Source organism: Vollenhovia emeryi, unplaced genomic scaffold, assembly GCF_000949405.1.
Source record: "Vollenhovia emeryi isolate VEMERY1.0 unplaced genomic scaffold, V.emery_V1.0 DF939127.1, whole genome shotgun sequence".
NCBI classification, from domain to species: Eukaryota; Metazoa; Arthropoda; class Insecta; order Hymenoptera; family Formicidae; genus Vollenhovia; species Vollenhovia emeryi.
Genome location: NW_011967239.1, coordinates 1,572,768 through 1,585,605, shown reverse-complemented (window position 1 = coordinate 1,585,605; position 12,838 = coordinate 1,572,768). Strand labels below are relative to the sequence as shown.

The following is a 12,838-nucleotide window of genomic DNA, read 5'->3' as shown; positions in this document are numbered from 1 at the left end:
CTAAAGAATTTCTGATTAAAAGGATATCCGGTGATTTTAGTACACCCTGTATATTATAAAACTTACACGGTCGGCCTCGCATGCGTGTACTAGCTACGCTTACGCTTGGCGCGAGACACTACCGTGTCTCTTGATTAAGAGGGATTGAAACGTGAAATTCCTATCATTTTTAATCGTGAATAGTTTTGGGGACATGAAGAATTAACGACTGATAGAACCTTTTAAGAATGGAGTTATTCGTAGAAAGAGTGTATCAAAATGTTCAGTGATAATCCCCTGCGAGCGCTCGGTGCGGAATAGCGGAAGTTCGATGCGATCTTCACGTTCGAGAAATACTCTTGGGGATTGTGGGAGTTGTTGATCGTGGCTCTTTGAGAAATCGAGTTCATGAAGTTGCAGGGAGTATCTCGACGACGAAGGTGAACTGGAAGATCTTATAGTGAATTCGGCCGATTTGCACTGACACTGAACTCGTTTTGCACTGAACTGTACAAGCGCAGCACTAGGTCCGATCGGTATTAACCTTTCTCAGTGCAACACCAACTCGATGCAATTACACACTGAACTCGCTTTGCACTAAACTTGTCTTGTGCGAGTGCAACACTAGGTCCGATCAATGCTAACCTAAAATTTCATTAATAGCGAATTCGGTTGCTTGCACTAGTGCGTACCGAGTGCACGCCAAGGCCAGTTTACAGTCAATTTTTATACTTAACTTTGTCTTAAATGCACGTTCAAAGCGATTTAGCCAGAAAACAATCCGTATCGATGCTACAGATCGTTTTACTGGCTACGAAATATTTCAAGAATATTTAAGACGCTTCGGAAATATAAGAATTGACTGTAAACAAACCTCAGTGTGCACTCAGTGCGCACCAGTGCAAGCAATCGAATTCGCTATAAGAAATAAAAGTCCGCGGCTAGGATCCATAATTTTACCGCGCTAATAGTAACTGCACTGCAAAAATTGACAGTGTAATAAACTTTGCACTCCTTCAGTTTATTTTGCGTATCCGAATACAAAGTCAGTGCTACACTAGGTTAGTGTAACACTCATCGAATATGATATAAGGTTTGTACTGTAATAGTGCAATATAACCGAATACGACGAGTGCAATGCACTGAAACAGAAGGCATCGATCGAATACGTTGCACTGGGAAAGTTTGCACTCAGTGTACACTAGTGTACATTAGTGCAAGCGACCGAATTCGCTATTAGATAACTTATTGTCAGTCGAAAGCAAAGACCATGTGATCACAGAGAAAGCATTAACGACGGCAGCCCATTCACGTGCTGTCACCTTATTTACACGTCATGTAAATATATCATTTAGAATTTGAAGTTTTGAGAGGTGAAAGCAACATACAATCAGGACTTCTGTATTGTATTCTTTAAGAATCAGATTGTAACATTCGTGAATTGAAGACGGTCAAAATATTTTTATAATATAATCTGAAGATATATACATCAATTCTTTCACGCGAATAAAAAAATTCAGAGACCTCGTAAGACATCGATAACTCGACAGAGTTTTTAATTAACTTTACATCTTGTTACACTTTCTTTCGAGTACTCGCTAAATCGCAAACAGTCGACCAGGCAGACTAATAGATTCTTACGGTATATGGCATTTTTTTCATTTTTAACTCGAAGTTAAATAGATCAAAAAATATTTTTGTACTTGTCAGTATAATGTGCATTTTTATTTCGCACAATGTAAAAAAGTGAAACTTGAAAATTCTGACGACAATACTATTTTGTGTCTCCATATATAGTAAGTATACGAAACTCCACGCGTGATGCATCCGGCTCGTTTGTACTCTCTGCACTGCGTAACGTTTTCATGCTTTAGAGAAAAAGGAAATTCGACTTCAAAGAAGTAACGAGTTTGGAACGCGACCGCGCTGCTTTATTCTTAGATAAACAATCTGCGATCGATTGCGAGGGTTCCTTTCGTCGGTCTCTTTCTTATTGTGTTCTGGGATTCCGATCTTCTCTGTAGTTGACACAAGTACTGTTTTCTTTCTTTGTACCATATATTTTTGTATTCCTTTATTTACTCTCTCGTAAAATATAAAACGTATCCTATTATTGTCACAATCTACAACCGCAGAATTTTTGATAAATCTTTAATCAATGTTTTAAAAATGGAAAGGCTAATATTTGACATTACGCTATTGCAATAGCTAAAATAATTTAAGAAACTTTAAATAGATTTTGCAATTACTGAATCGTTTCATTAAGACGATGGTAAAAAACTTCAACAATACACTTGTCCAATATTTGTGTCATGTTACATATTTTATATTTTAATCAAATTATTTCATATAGGGTTTATATAAATTATATAATTTATATAAATCTTATGTATAGAATTTTGTATAAAACCGATTCAGCTGTATAATTAAGCGTCATGCGGATTGGAAACTGTACGAATTGATTGTTCGAGCTATTGACTTGCTTTGCTATCGCGGCGGATCGTTCTCGCCAAGATCACTGATAAGAGGCAATACGTTGATATTCTCGAGGATGCCCGAATCGCTGCGCTGGCAGCTTGACGCGGCACCTTTTCTCGTAATCGAAACTTCCCTTCTTTTCCCCGAGACTTTCGCAACTGCATCGACTGCACTCAAAGCCTAAAAGTACCAGAGCTATCTCGCAATGTGCCAACTCGCGATGCTCGAGGACACTCTTCGGGTTTGCTTGCGCTACCAAGTTTCTTTCCACGTGTTTTCCGGTGTACTAGATATATTTTAAGGATCTTAACGATTGTCAACTACAGATTTTTCAATATTTAGAGCTCGTATTAGACGATTTATAATTTGCGTAAGAATATAAATAATATTTGTAAATTTTATTTACCATGTAATATAAAAACTATTTGAAAAGTCAAAATATACAAAATATATACAATATATAAAATGATAAATAGAAATTTATTTTGTTCTAATACGGATTATAGTTCGTCTAAAAGAGTTTTGGGCCCTAATGTCGCCACCTTAAATCTATTGGTAATTAAAGCTGAAACAGAATACAAAATTACGCACGACGATGGAGTCACGTAAATAAAAAGTTTTCCGAGGAGACATCTTTCTATATTAATGTAAAAAATCTTTTTACGTCTATAGAATTCGTTAGCTCGGACAAATTTCTAATGTTAAAATTTTCTTCTTTTCCAGGTGAGTATTCGCCGAAGTTGATGCAAACGTCTTATCTCTCTTCCGCGACGTCAGGTATTTATAATGGAACGCATAATTGAACTTTAATTTACAATTGTGCATCTGATACTCATTAAAAAACAGATTTTCTGCAAAGAAATCTACCTGTATTCAACCTTTGAGAAGAGGAAAGAAACTTCGCTATAATCACTATTGGAGATCGTCGCATCGAAAGAGCTTGAAGGAGTTCGCGATACGAGACTAAGTAAACGCGCGTTTTCGCCGGCTATAAGAAGACGTAATTAATTTAAAGAACTTAATTCCAACGAGATCATTGTTCGATTTAACCTCACTTCGACCCGCGTTTTTCTCATTGGCACTTTTTCTACGTCCTCTCTTTTTCTGTCACTTTTTCTATCTGCACGAAGGACTTTGCTCATTGTTCGCGGAGAACGCACTTTGAAACTCTCTCGCGAAGTTGGAACGTTTTCTCAAATGTTCGCGCACTCTTCGGGAAAAATATCTTTTCGATAACTTCAATCAACATTGCCGGGATTCTTCCAAGATGAACGTCCCGACTGAATGGGGAGTTCCGAAGCTATCAATCAAACTTACGTTGCCTGCTATTATTGTCTGCGTTTCGCATAAACGTCGACGTCGCGTTGAAGTTCGGCAGTGAATCGTTTCCCGGCCATTAATTCGATTACGTCGTCCGCTGGCGCTGGCAACCGTGATTAAACGTAGTTATAAATTATGAAGATTATTGCTGCTCGAAATTTGCACTGGCATAACGTGACATGATCTAATAAATCATGCAGCTACTTCATTTGTGCGCTCTGATCTTTTGATATTACAAACTGATTCTTTCTTCGAATAAATTAATAGCATTTTCATTTCATGATGGATCTTGGAATTTTATAAATCATACATATTTTTTAAGTATTACGAGAACTTATTTAACGTCATATTATCATAATTTTTTAACACGACGATTGTTGTACGTGTGCCTACCATTCGTGGATGATTGTAAATTAGATATTTCGAGTGACCGACTCCGTTTAGTCACTCTTTCAGACTAGTTGCAGATTAATTGTACATTTCTAAATACGTTTCGCACACATTAGTTGTTCTCGTTCCACATCGATCCTCGGTACGCTCCGCAATGTTATTTGTCGAGAAGATATATTTTACTAATAACTCTCTTCGTTAGTTGGCCGACGGTGTTCGGATATCCGAAGCCCGTATCTAGATCGTGGAACGTCGAGTTTCCGGCGAAACTTGGACTTTCGACATTCCTCGATCCGCATATTTGCTAAGCTACAGTTATTTGCTCTTTGGAGGAAAAACAAATTTATGTAGCGTGTTCCACGGCGTTTTTACGGCGAAGAAAAGGGTCGAATATTTCATCTCGCGCGAGAGAATTTACTGAAGTCGGTACACTGTAGTATCGCAAAAAGAAATACGTAACTATGTGTGTATTATTCAGTGTATACGTGGTATACATGTATGACTTCTACATAGATCACAGAAAACTCTTGTCTCACAAAGGCTTGCCCTTTGTTTCCTCCTCTCCGATTGAGATCCGCCAACACACTGTCTCCTCTCTTCTCCGATAATCTAATTTTACCACCGATTAAACTTACTCTCGGGAACGTAGGAGAGACAAAGATTTCAATTAACAGCAACGTCGCAGTACGTTAAACGACGTGTCAAGATTTCAACGCCAACTAGCCTCAAAATTTCAAACCGAGTTTACAAGTCTCGCTTACAGCTAAGTTTTCGTAAGCTGTCAACGTCGTGCGTCTCCTTGAGATGCGCCTCCTCGGATGGCCGAGGTCGCCCGCCGTTGTTTTAATTAAATCCGACCGACAAGTATCGAAGAATCTCTCAACCGGCGAGATAGGCGGTGACGGTTCGCGTCGTTCGTTTTAGCCGATACGTGTTGCCCGAATTACTTTGTCCGGAATAACCAGACGTCAACGGAAAGCCCTCGTCGATTCAACGGCGTGTAGGATGCATTCGGAAACACCCGGAAGGCAGACATCAAAGCCTCTATCCGAGAAGATGTCGATTCACCTGCTGTTTCACCCTCGAGCCGTCGTCCTCTTTCGGACATTTATCTCGTCTAAGTTTTCCTATGGCTCGCGTGATATTCGAACGTGAACTAAATTTTCGAAACGCCCGCCGGAAGTAACTTTCGGCGACGCTTCCTTTAGCTGTAAAATATGCTGCTGCAATAGAGTGTCGTTGACTTGTAGATAATTTATCGTTCTTATGTAGGTGACACACGTATGTGTATTATGCAGTGAATGTACAAATTTAACCACGGTATAAACGACGGAAAAGAGAGCAGCATATCGAATTATTGAAATAATTTTAATCCGATTTCAACGTCTCGTTAAAAGAGGACAATATTGTTTCTCGTCGTTTGTCAAACATATTTTTCCCGGCGGAAAAATAATCCCGAAGGAAAGAATATTGCCCCTTGTTAGTGGCAAATTTAACGGAGGTGCACAATGTGACATCTTCGCCATAAATCATCGGTACCCGCATGGGTCTCGTTGTATAAGCGGAAACGGCGATCGGTTATCTCACAGCTGGATGCAGTTCCGTTTCGCACGATGCTCGGCAGCAATAATTACGCTCGGCGACGCTAATGGGCGATTAATTATTTCCCGGCGCATCTTCGCAAGTTTACGCGCGATCGCTGAACTCCTCTTAGCGCAGTAATCCGAGTAATTAATTATGGGATATTGTTTACGATTCTCGCGTGACGTGCAAAGGCAAAAGTGCGCAATATTAGCCTAGCCGTTTCGAATCGCCGGTATGCCGGATCCTCGAGATCCTTCCCCGCCTCGTTGTAGCGGCCAAGTCCATCGTTAATAGCTGCTCCTCGTTAACGAGTTTCTTGTGCCCCCGGTCCCAACGCCGATAAATCGTCCAATTTAGGGCGCTTACATGCGAGCTGTAAATTCGCGTTTATTCGGTCCGAGCTATCAAGCCACGAGGCTTTCTCTGTCTTCGCGAGAGGAATAACCATTTGCCCGTTGCGTGAAACTTCATCCAATTCGGAAAATGGCTGGGCATTCGTAAAACGAAAACCGCAATTAAGAGAGATATCAAGAATAACATTTGAAATAAAAATATCTCATTATTTAAAGTAACTATTTCTTTTTTAATTAGCCTTAGAACATTTTTCGAAATAATTAGGCGGCAATTACCATTGTCTCTAAAGTTTTCGAACTGATAAAGGCATCTTCGCGTTCAGTGATCCCAGACAGACGAATTTGTTATCAATTATGTTGTTAAATTTTTGTAAAAATTAAATATCGATAATGTGATAGCAGTGTATAATAACAGCGCTGTAAATCAATGCCACGCGCAGACCCTAGCTCGCTTTAATTCTGCTCTTTTTTACCGGCCTCCCGGAAGAACCGAGAATGCGTCCTGGTCTTATCTAGCGCTACGACTGCAATTACTCTGTAAAAGGCGGGATAAACGCAGTCGCCGTCGCCCTTTATTCTCAGGACCTTAGACGACCCAGAAACATCCTATTTTCCTGTGCTGTACCTCGTCGAGCCACGACCAGTAATTATTACGTCGAAAGTAGTAGCATTTATCGTCTCAAGTATCAAACGAATCATTTATTTAAAGCGCGATTCTAATCTCGTAATTGAAGGGGGTGTGAAAAAGGCTAAGCAGAGCTAAACCGTAAAATGTCAGGCTGCAAAGGAAAAAAGAAGCAACGCCGTTCTGTTTCAATGACATTTGATCATTCTCAAACGTGAAATGTCATCGTAATGCCACAAACTACAGTATATATACGCACAGATTACGATATAACAATTGACAATATTTATATAATATCGGCATAAACGTTCACATCGCATCAATGCGGAGGAGAATCCGAGACAGTTGAATTGTTTTCCCGTTGAATATCGATAACCCGAAAGCGTGGATGATTTTCACGAAGGAAAATAAGTGGAATGAATTGACGTTCGACTTCGGTTATTAATCAGATGGTGCGGACAGCAGACGGCATGGCGGATGAAAACGGCTGGTGCTCGGCTGGATCGCCGTCGCGTTCGAAACTCGATCGTAGATGCTAATGACCCGACAAATTTTCCGATTGTTCGCCAGCAGTCAGTAGAACTCTCGCTCGAGTGATAAACGAGCTCGATTGCGATGGATTGAGGTCTGGCGCGAAAAAGTCGACCGGGGCTTCCGTCGTTCGTTCTTAGCGACTATGCGTTCTAAGGAACAGCGAAAATAGAATTCCCACGTCTTTGTGACGAACGACCCTTTGGCAGCACTTTTTACGATCAACTTTGAATAAAACCGCAGTTTCCGATTATTTATTCTTCTACGTGCAATGATGATTAATTTTATTAACATATATTACTTGATATAGTTTCAAATATTACTTTTCTTAGACGCAAGATATTTCTCGAATGACAAAAATGATCGTTGGCATATTAATTTCGATAGTTATTTTACTTTTCTCCCTATAATCATTTATATTTCTACAGCTTTATTTCGTACTTTATAATTCCCTGCCGCCAATTGTCGCGAGTGACTTGATTAGAAAACGATTGGATAACTACATTAGCTGCATTCTTTTGTGGAAATACACGAAAGATACAACCGCTAATGCATTGGTTCGAGCAAGTCAAACCGTCAGCTTTTTGTTATTTTCTTAACGAGTGACCTAATTTACGTCCGTTTCGGTCCATCTTGCCTCCGCGATATCGCCGGAAGAAAGAAGTCCCTCGCGACAACGGCTTGCCAATTGAAATCCGCCACAAAAGAAGATCAAATGAAACCTTTCCCTCTGAAGAGGCGAGCCATTTTTGCGAGTTAGAATACGAGCGATCGGACTTCATTGAGCATTCTTTTCTCTCCTCAAAAGTCGTTTCAAGATATAGCCATCGTGGCTTTTATCTCCTTCGACCAAACCGTCGCGCAAATGCATAAACGGGACTCGATAGGATGATCAGATAATCTAACCCGAAAGAGATTCGGCCGATACTACAAATAGCCTATTCCCATCCGCCGATGGCATTTTCCGGCACAAAGGCGGAAAATAAGTGAAAGTTACTGCGATATGTGAATCGAGAATAAAATCGTCTGCTTCCCGAAAGAAAGAAAACTTGTTAATTTTCGCAATTTTTGTGCTAGATACATTGTTTGTCAACCCTGGTATCTTTCTTTTTTCCTTCGTTAGACCACATTGTCACATCATCCCCGCTTTTGACTTATTTATTTCTCTGAGAGAAAATTTCGCTTAATCTCCAACATTTATCTACCATACCTCTAGAGCTTTCAGCTACCGGATAAAGATATTACTGTTGTTAGCATACTGGCTGCGCACTTTCCATACATACGAGAATTTACCTCCGCGATACTTCGTCGCTGATATACCCCGTGTTTTAGAATGTGCTGTGGCCAGGTGTACGGAAGACCTTCCCCCCCCCCCCCCCCGTGTTCGGAACTTTATTTTTCTTACCTATGCCCCTCGCCGAAACTTTCGGCTCGTTTAAAGAAATGTTCCGGTGATATTACCACGCACGTGGCGCACGGTGACAGAAAATGGCTTTCCTTCGCAATAGAGTATGGACTATATATTCCGTTCCCTCTAAATGCCATTCCGGAATTGGTTTCGGCGAGATGGCCAAGAAACACATGGCCGCGTGACGTAGGGATCGATATTTATTCATTCCGGCGTTCAGGGGCAGAAAGCGTAAAGTATACTTAAGTAAACTCCGCTGCAACATTCTCCGTACTACTTACTGAAGTAACGACAAATCAAGGTACAATCAGAAGCAGTAAAATAACAACGCGGTGGAAAAGAATAAAGTACAAATTTCTTGCTGCCAGAGATGCAAATTGCATTTGCAGATCCTCTCGAGAACGCAGTTACGTTCTCGCGGAAATATAATCACGCGCCCTCTCGCGTTGTTTTAAAAATTACACGTACGCTAAAGTATGCATTTATATGAATCGCGCTCTGTAAAGTTTGGGAAGCGACACTCGGTGGAGTCTTGATCCAATCTCTCAATTTTCCCGTATGAAATTGACCTCAGCTTTTGTATCAATGAACATAAAACGATAGTCGTTTCTCCGCTTCCAAATTCTCGCAGCCATTCTCAGTATATTTGATATTTTCGGGCGCGACGAACGTGTACACGACGGCCGATTTCCTGCATCGTCGAGCAGCAGCGCGAAATGGGAAATGAAAACAAGCGCCCAGGTCTGAATTGTCAGCTCGGATAAGCCTGCCTTTGTTTTTTTTTCTACCCGATATACGCACATATTTTTTCCTCTTCCTTTTTAGTTTTACGTCGTGCGATGCCGTTTTATGTCCGCGCACAAAAAATCGTTCTCGATATGATATCACGAGTAGGCGCCTACACCGAAATTTCGCCCTTGCCTGCATCGAGCATATCAACCCACTTACCACATTTTTATCGATTACATATTTCGAGAGGTAACTGAATGTTATCTGAATTCGTGCAGTACGCAATTCGGTAACTAATCAGACGATGCACAGTCACGTGGGAAAAAGCACGCGTGATTTCGTGAGATGGTTTTGCGGATGCATATGAATCCCTATCAAGCGAAAGAGAGATTTTCGAATCAGTTGTGTCCCTCCACATGCGGAATGCCGACGTCTGTGCGTCAATAGACGGTCAGAAAATTAAGGCGATTCAGCGCAGGCGGCATCTGACGCGCATCGTATTAAGATCGTAATTGCATTCCGCGAACATCAGGACAATTAATTTGTCATGCAAATAATCGCGGAGGCGTCTTTGTCGGGAGCTTTGACAGAATATCCATATTAGGGGATATGACATTTAATAATGCTTTACCGTCTTAGCCTTCCCGCCTGTCAAGCTTTCATTTCCGAAACACAATCTGATCACGATACGCGTGTACGTTATTTGAGTGAACATAATAGGCCAATAAAAGAAAATTTTATGATTATCAATGATTATATATAGAAGTACGTCGCGTTTATCTCACTTTTATGCAAAAGCTGCCATTTGTGTCACGCGTTTCATCCGACTGAGCGTGGATTAAAATGATTAAAACTTGAACATCGCGCTGACATTATTTTATTCAGGACGCGCTGACGTCTAGGCCTCCGATATTATTCCGACCCACACGCAACACGCATATTTCCTTCTATTTTTCATCCGCCTGCTCTTGGCCGATTCCCAACGGAACACATTTTATTAAGGGAAGTAAGGTTTCTTTATTCGCCCAGTAAATTACGTACAAAGCCTGATATCTTTTCGGATTCCTGTAAATAATCGTAGGTACGTATTCTGATACACTCCTGTAAATATTTTATCGTAAGGTTTCAAAATCACAAAGTACTCACTATGATTAAACTCGAGTACAAGAACTATTGGCACAGCTTTGCTAATATTTCCTTATTTGTCAGAGTCTCGTATTTTATGCTTTCAATATTTATATATTTTTTCTCTCATGAAATAGACTTTTTCGTCCTTGCTCTGTACAGAAATTTACTGGGAAAGAATGGAAATAATATTGTAGTTTATTTTACGTATACTATCTTAAATGTCAAAAAATCTCGCGATTGGAGTTGAACGATTTGGACTAGTGTCTAGCATCGCAAAATCGGCGATAAATTAACGAAGTCGCTCCGTAAAGATGTATATATAAGTCTATCAAGTGGAAATCATCGAAAACACACGAGAACAAAAATTAGCACTGACAATGAAAGAAACGATACAAGCTGTTGTCTGGAAATTGGCGCTGGGAATTGAACCTCGGTGTAACTCGACGCGTCTGACTATGTGGATCATTTATCACTGCAGACATTTGTCTCTGACATTTTCAGCATGGATAAATGTCAGTTCGACCGATATGCTGCCTTTTTACTTTGCGCTGCACTCGAAACTTGGAGTCGTAAAGAGTTAAACGATAGTTCAAGGGAAGGCCAGTAATATGAATTAAATGCCTAATTATACAACGCGATGGTGAAACGAATATCTTAACATTCATTCCGAGGAATTGTTATGAAATTTTAATGCGCGGAAGAAATAAAAGTAGCGTAATTTAAATGCGGATTTCCACTTGAGCGGCAACACGAGCCACAACGAATTTCGGTCCAAAGCAGGTCGGAAGAAGATGGATTTTTCTCACCGGCATACAATAATGATTGCGTCGAGTGCACAGTTCTTTTCCTTGTTTTTCTTAAAGATAACTTCATACTTTTACGATTGCATTTATCAAGGTGCGAAACCGTGGTCGGCGTATATATTGCAGGTTAAATATTTGCGGTATTTGCGGTATTCGCGCTGAACAATGGATATTTCTCTTCGTCATATTCGCGATCGATATTATTATAATCTGATTAAACGCGGACGGTCATAATTGAGGGAAAGCTCGCGTTTATGATCGTCACCGCCGTAAACGCGAATCGTGCGCAGACATGCATTTCTTTGAGGTGTAACGATTTGCCATAAAATGAAAATTTGTTCCAATGTCATTCGATGCTAAAATGCTATCGTGTAAAAATTATATTTTAACCCCATCTCAAAAGTATCTGCTTTATTAAGGGCAAACCATCTATCTCTGTTTCGATTTTGTAATAATTTCAAAATTCTCCTGACACTTCGAAAAAATTTTATGTACTCTTCTGCAAATTATATTATTTAAGACAAGTCTCATATTGCCAGAGGGGATGATTGTCGCGAACGATTAAAGCTCTGGTTTTTCGAGAACTTATTTTCTACCCGCAGATCTAATAGGTCGCCCTATTCTTCTACTAATGACCACCCAACCGTTAAATTAATATATCGCTTGATGCCCTTCCCGTCCATCACCGTTCTCCCTTTTCTTCGTCATGGCAGCCCCCGTTCTTTTAAGACTGTGTTGCCTCCCCACGAGGGAAGAGAACGAGCGACGTCAGGCTTCCTCATTGGCATCTCGCAAATGCATTGCAACCTTCTTTCCTGTTTAGTAACAATGCACTTAATCTCATAAAAAGTAGCGTTCTCGTGATAAAGCCACTTTTAATAAAAATTACTCACGGCCATAAATATCGATATTGACACAATAAAGCTGTGTCAGTTTTGTCATATTCAATTTTTAAACGTTTTAGTAAACTTCAATTTTAATAAGGATGTAATATAATTGCCGATACTCTTCGTTTAGAATAAATACGAAATTTAATAGCACTTAAAAAGAGATATATGCATATTGAGCAAAAACTCGAACCTCTCGCGAAAACGCGCACCTCGTAGATGCATCACTTTATTTTACTTCATGTTCCTCTCAACTTCTCGTTTAATTTCGTACTATCAGATCCTTCCTGGCTAATTTTCTTACTAAACTTTAATGCTACTTTAATTTAATACTATTTTAAGCTCGATCCTGGATGTTTATCGACAATAAGATGCGCATTTATTTTACATTCTCACGTTCGCGAAAAGTGTTGTATCAGAACATTGCAATTAGCGACTTGGTCGATCGACGATTTAATTGCTACGCGAAGAGCGGCAGTTCGCCATTGTCTGATCAAGATACGCCTGGCTCTCTCAGGGATCGCACTGCCGGCAATTTAAGCGCCTTTTCAAAGTACAGCGGAGCATCGTGTCACCAATACACGTCGTAATACTCTGAAGAGCGAGCACCTGCTATTTCTTCG

At 40.2% G+C, this 12,838-nt stretch overlaps 1 protein-coding gene across 14 annotated transcripts in view; it reads left to right on the top strand.

The window, feature by feature from the left end:
• Nucleotides 1-12,838, top strand: part of LOC105568792 (MAP7 domain-containing protein 1-like) — a 156,393-nt gene that overhangs the window by 116,629 nt on the left and 26,926 nt on the right. For 3 of the 14 annotated variants that reach the window (XM_012024750.1, XM_012024751.1, XM_012024741.1), the window contains one exon: nt 3,181-3,234. The exons of the other annotated variants lie outside the window; for them this stretch is intronic. In XM_012024750.1, coding sequence (XP_011880140.1) covers nt 3,181-3,234 — 54 coding nt within the window. The remainder of the gene's footprint in view (nt 1-3,180; nt 3,235-12,838) is intronic. 14 annotated transcript variants of the gene reach the window in all.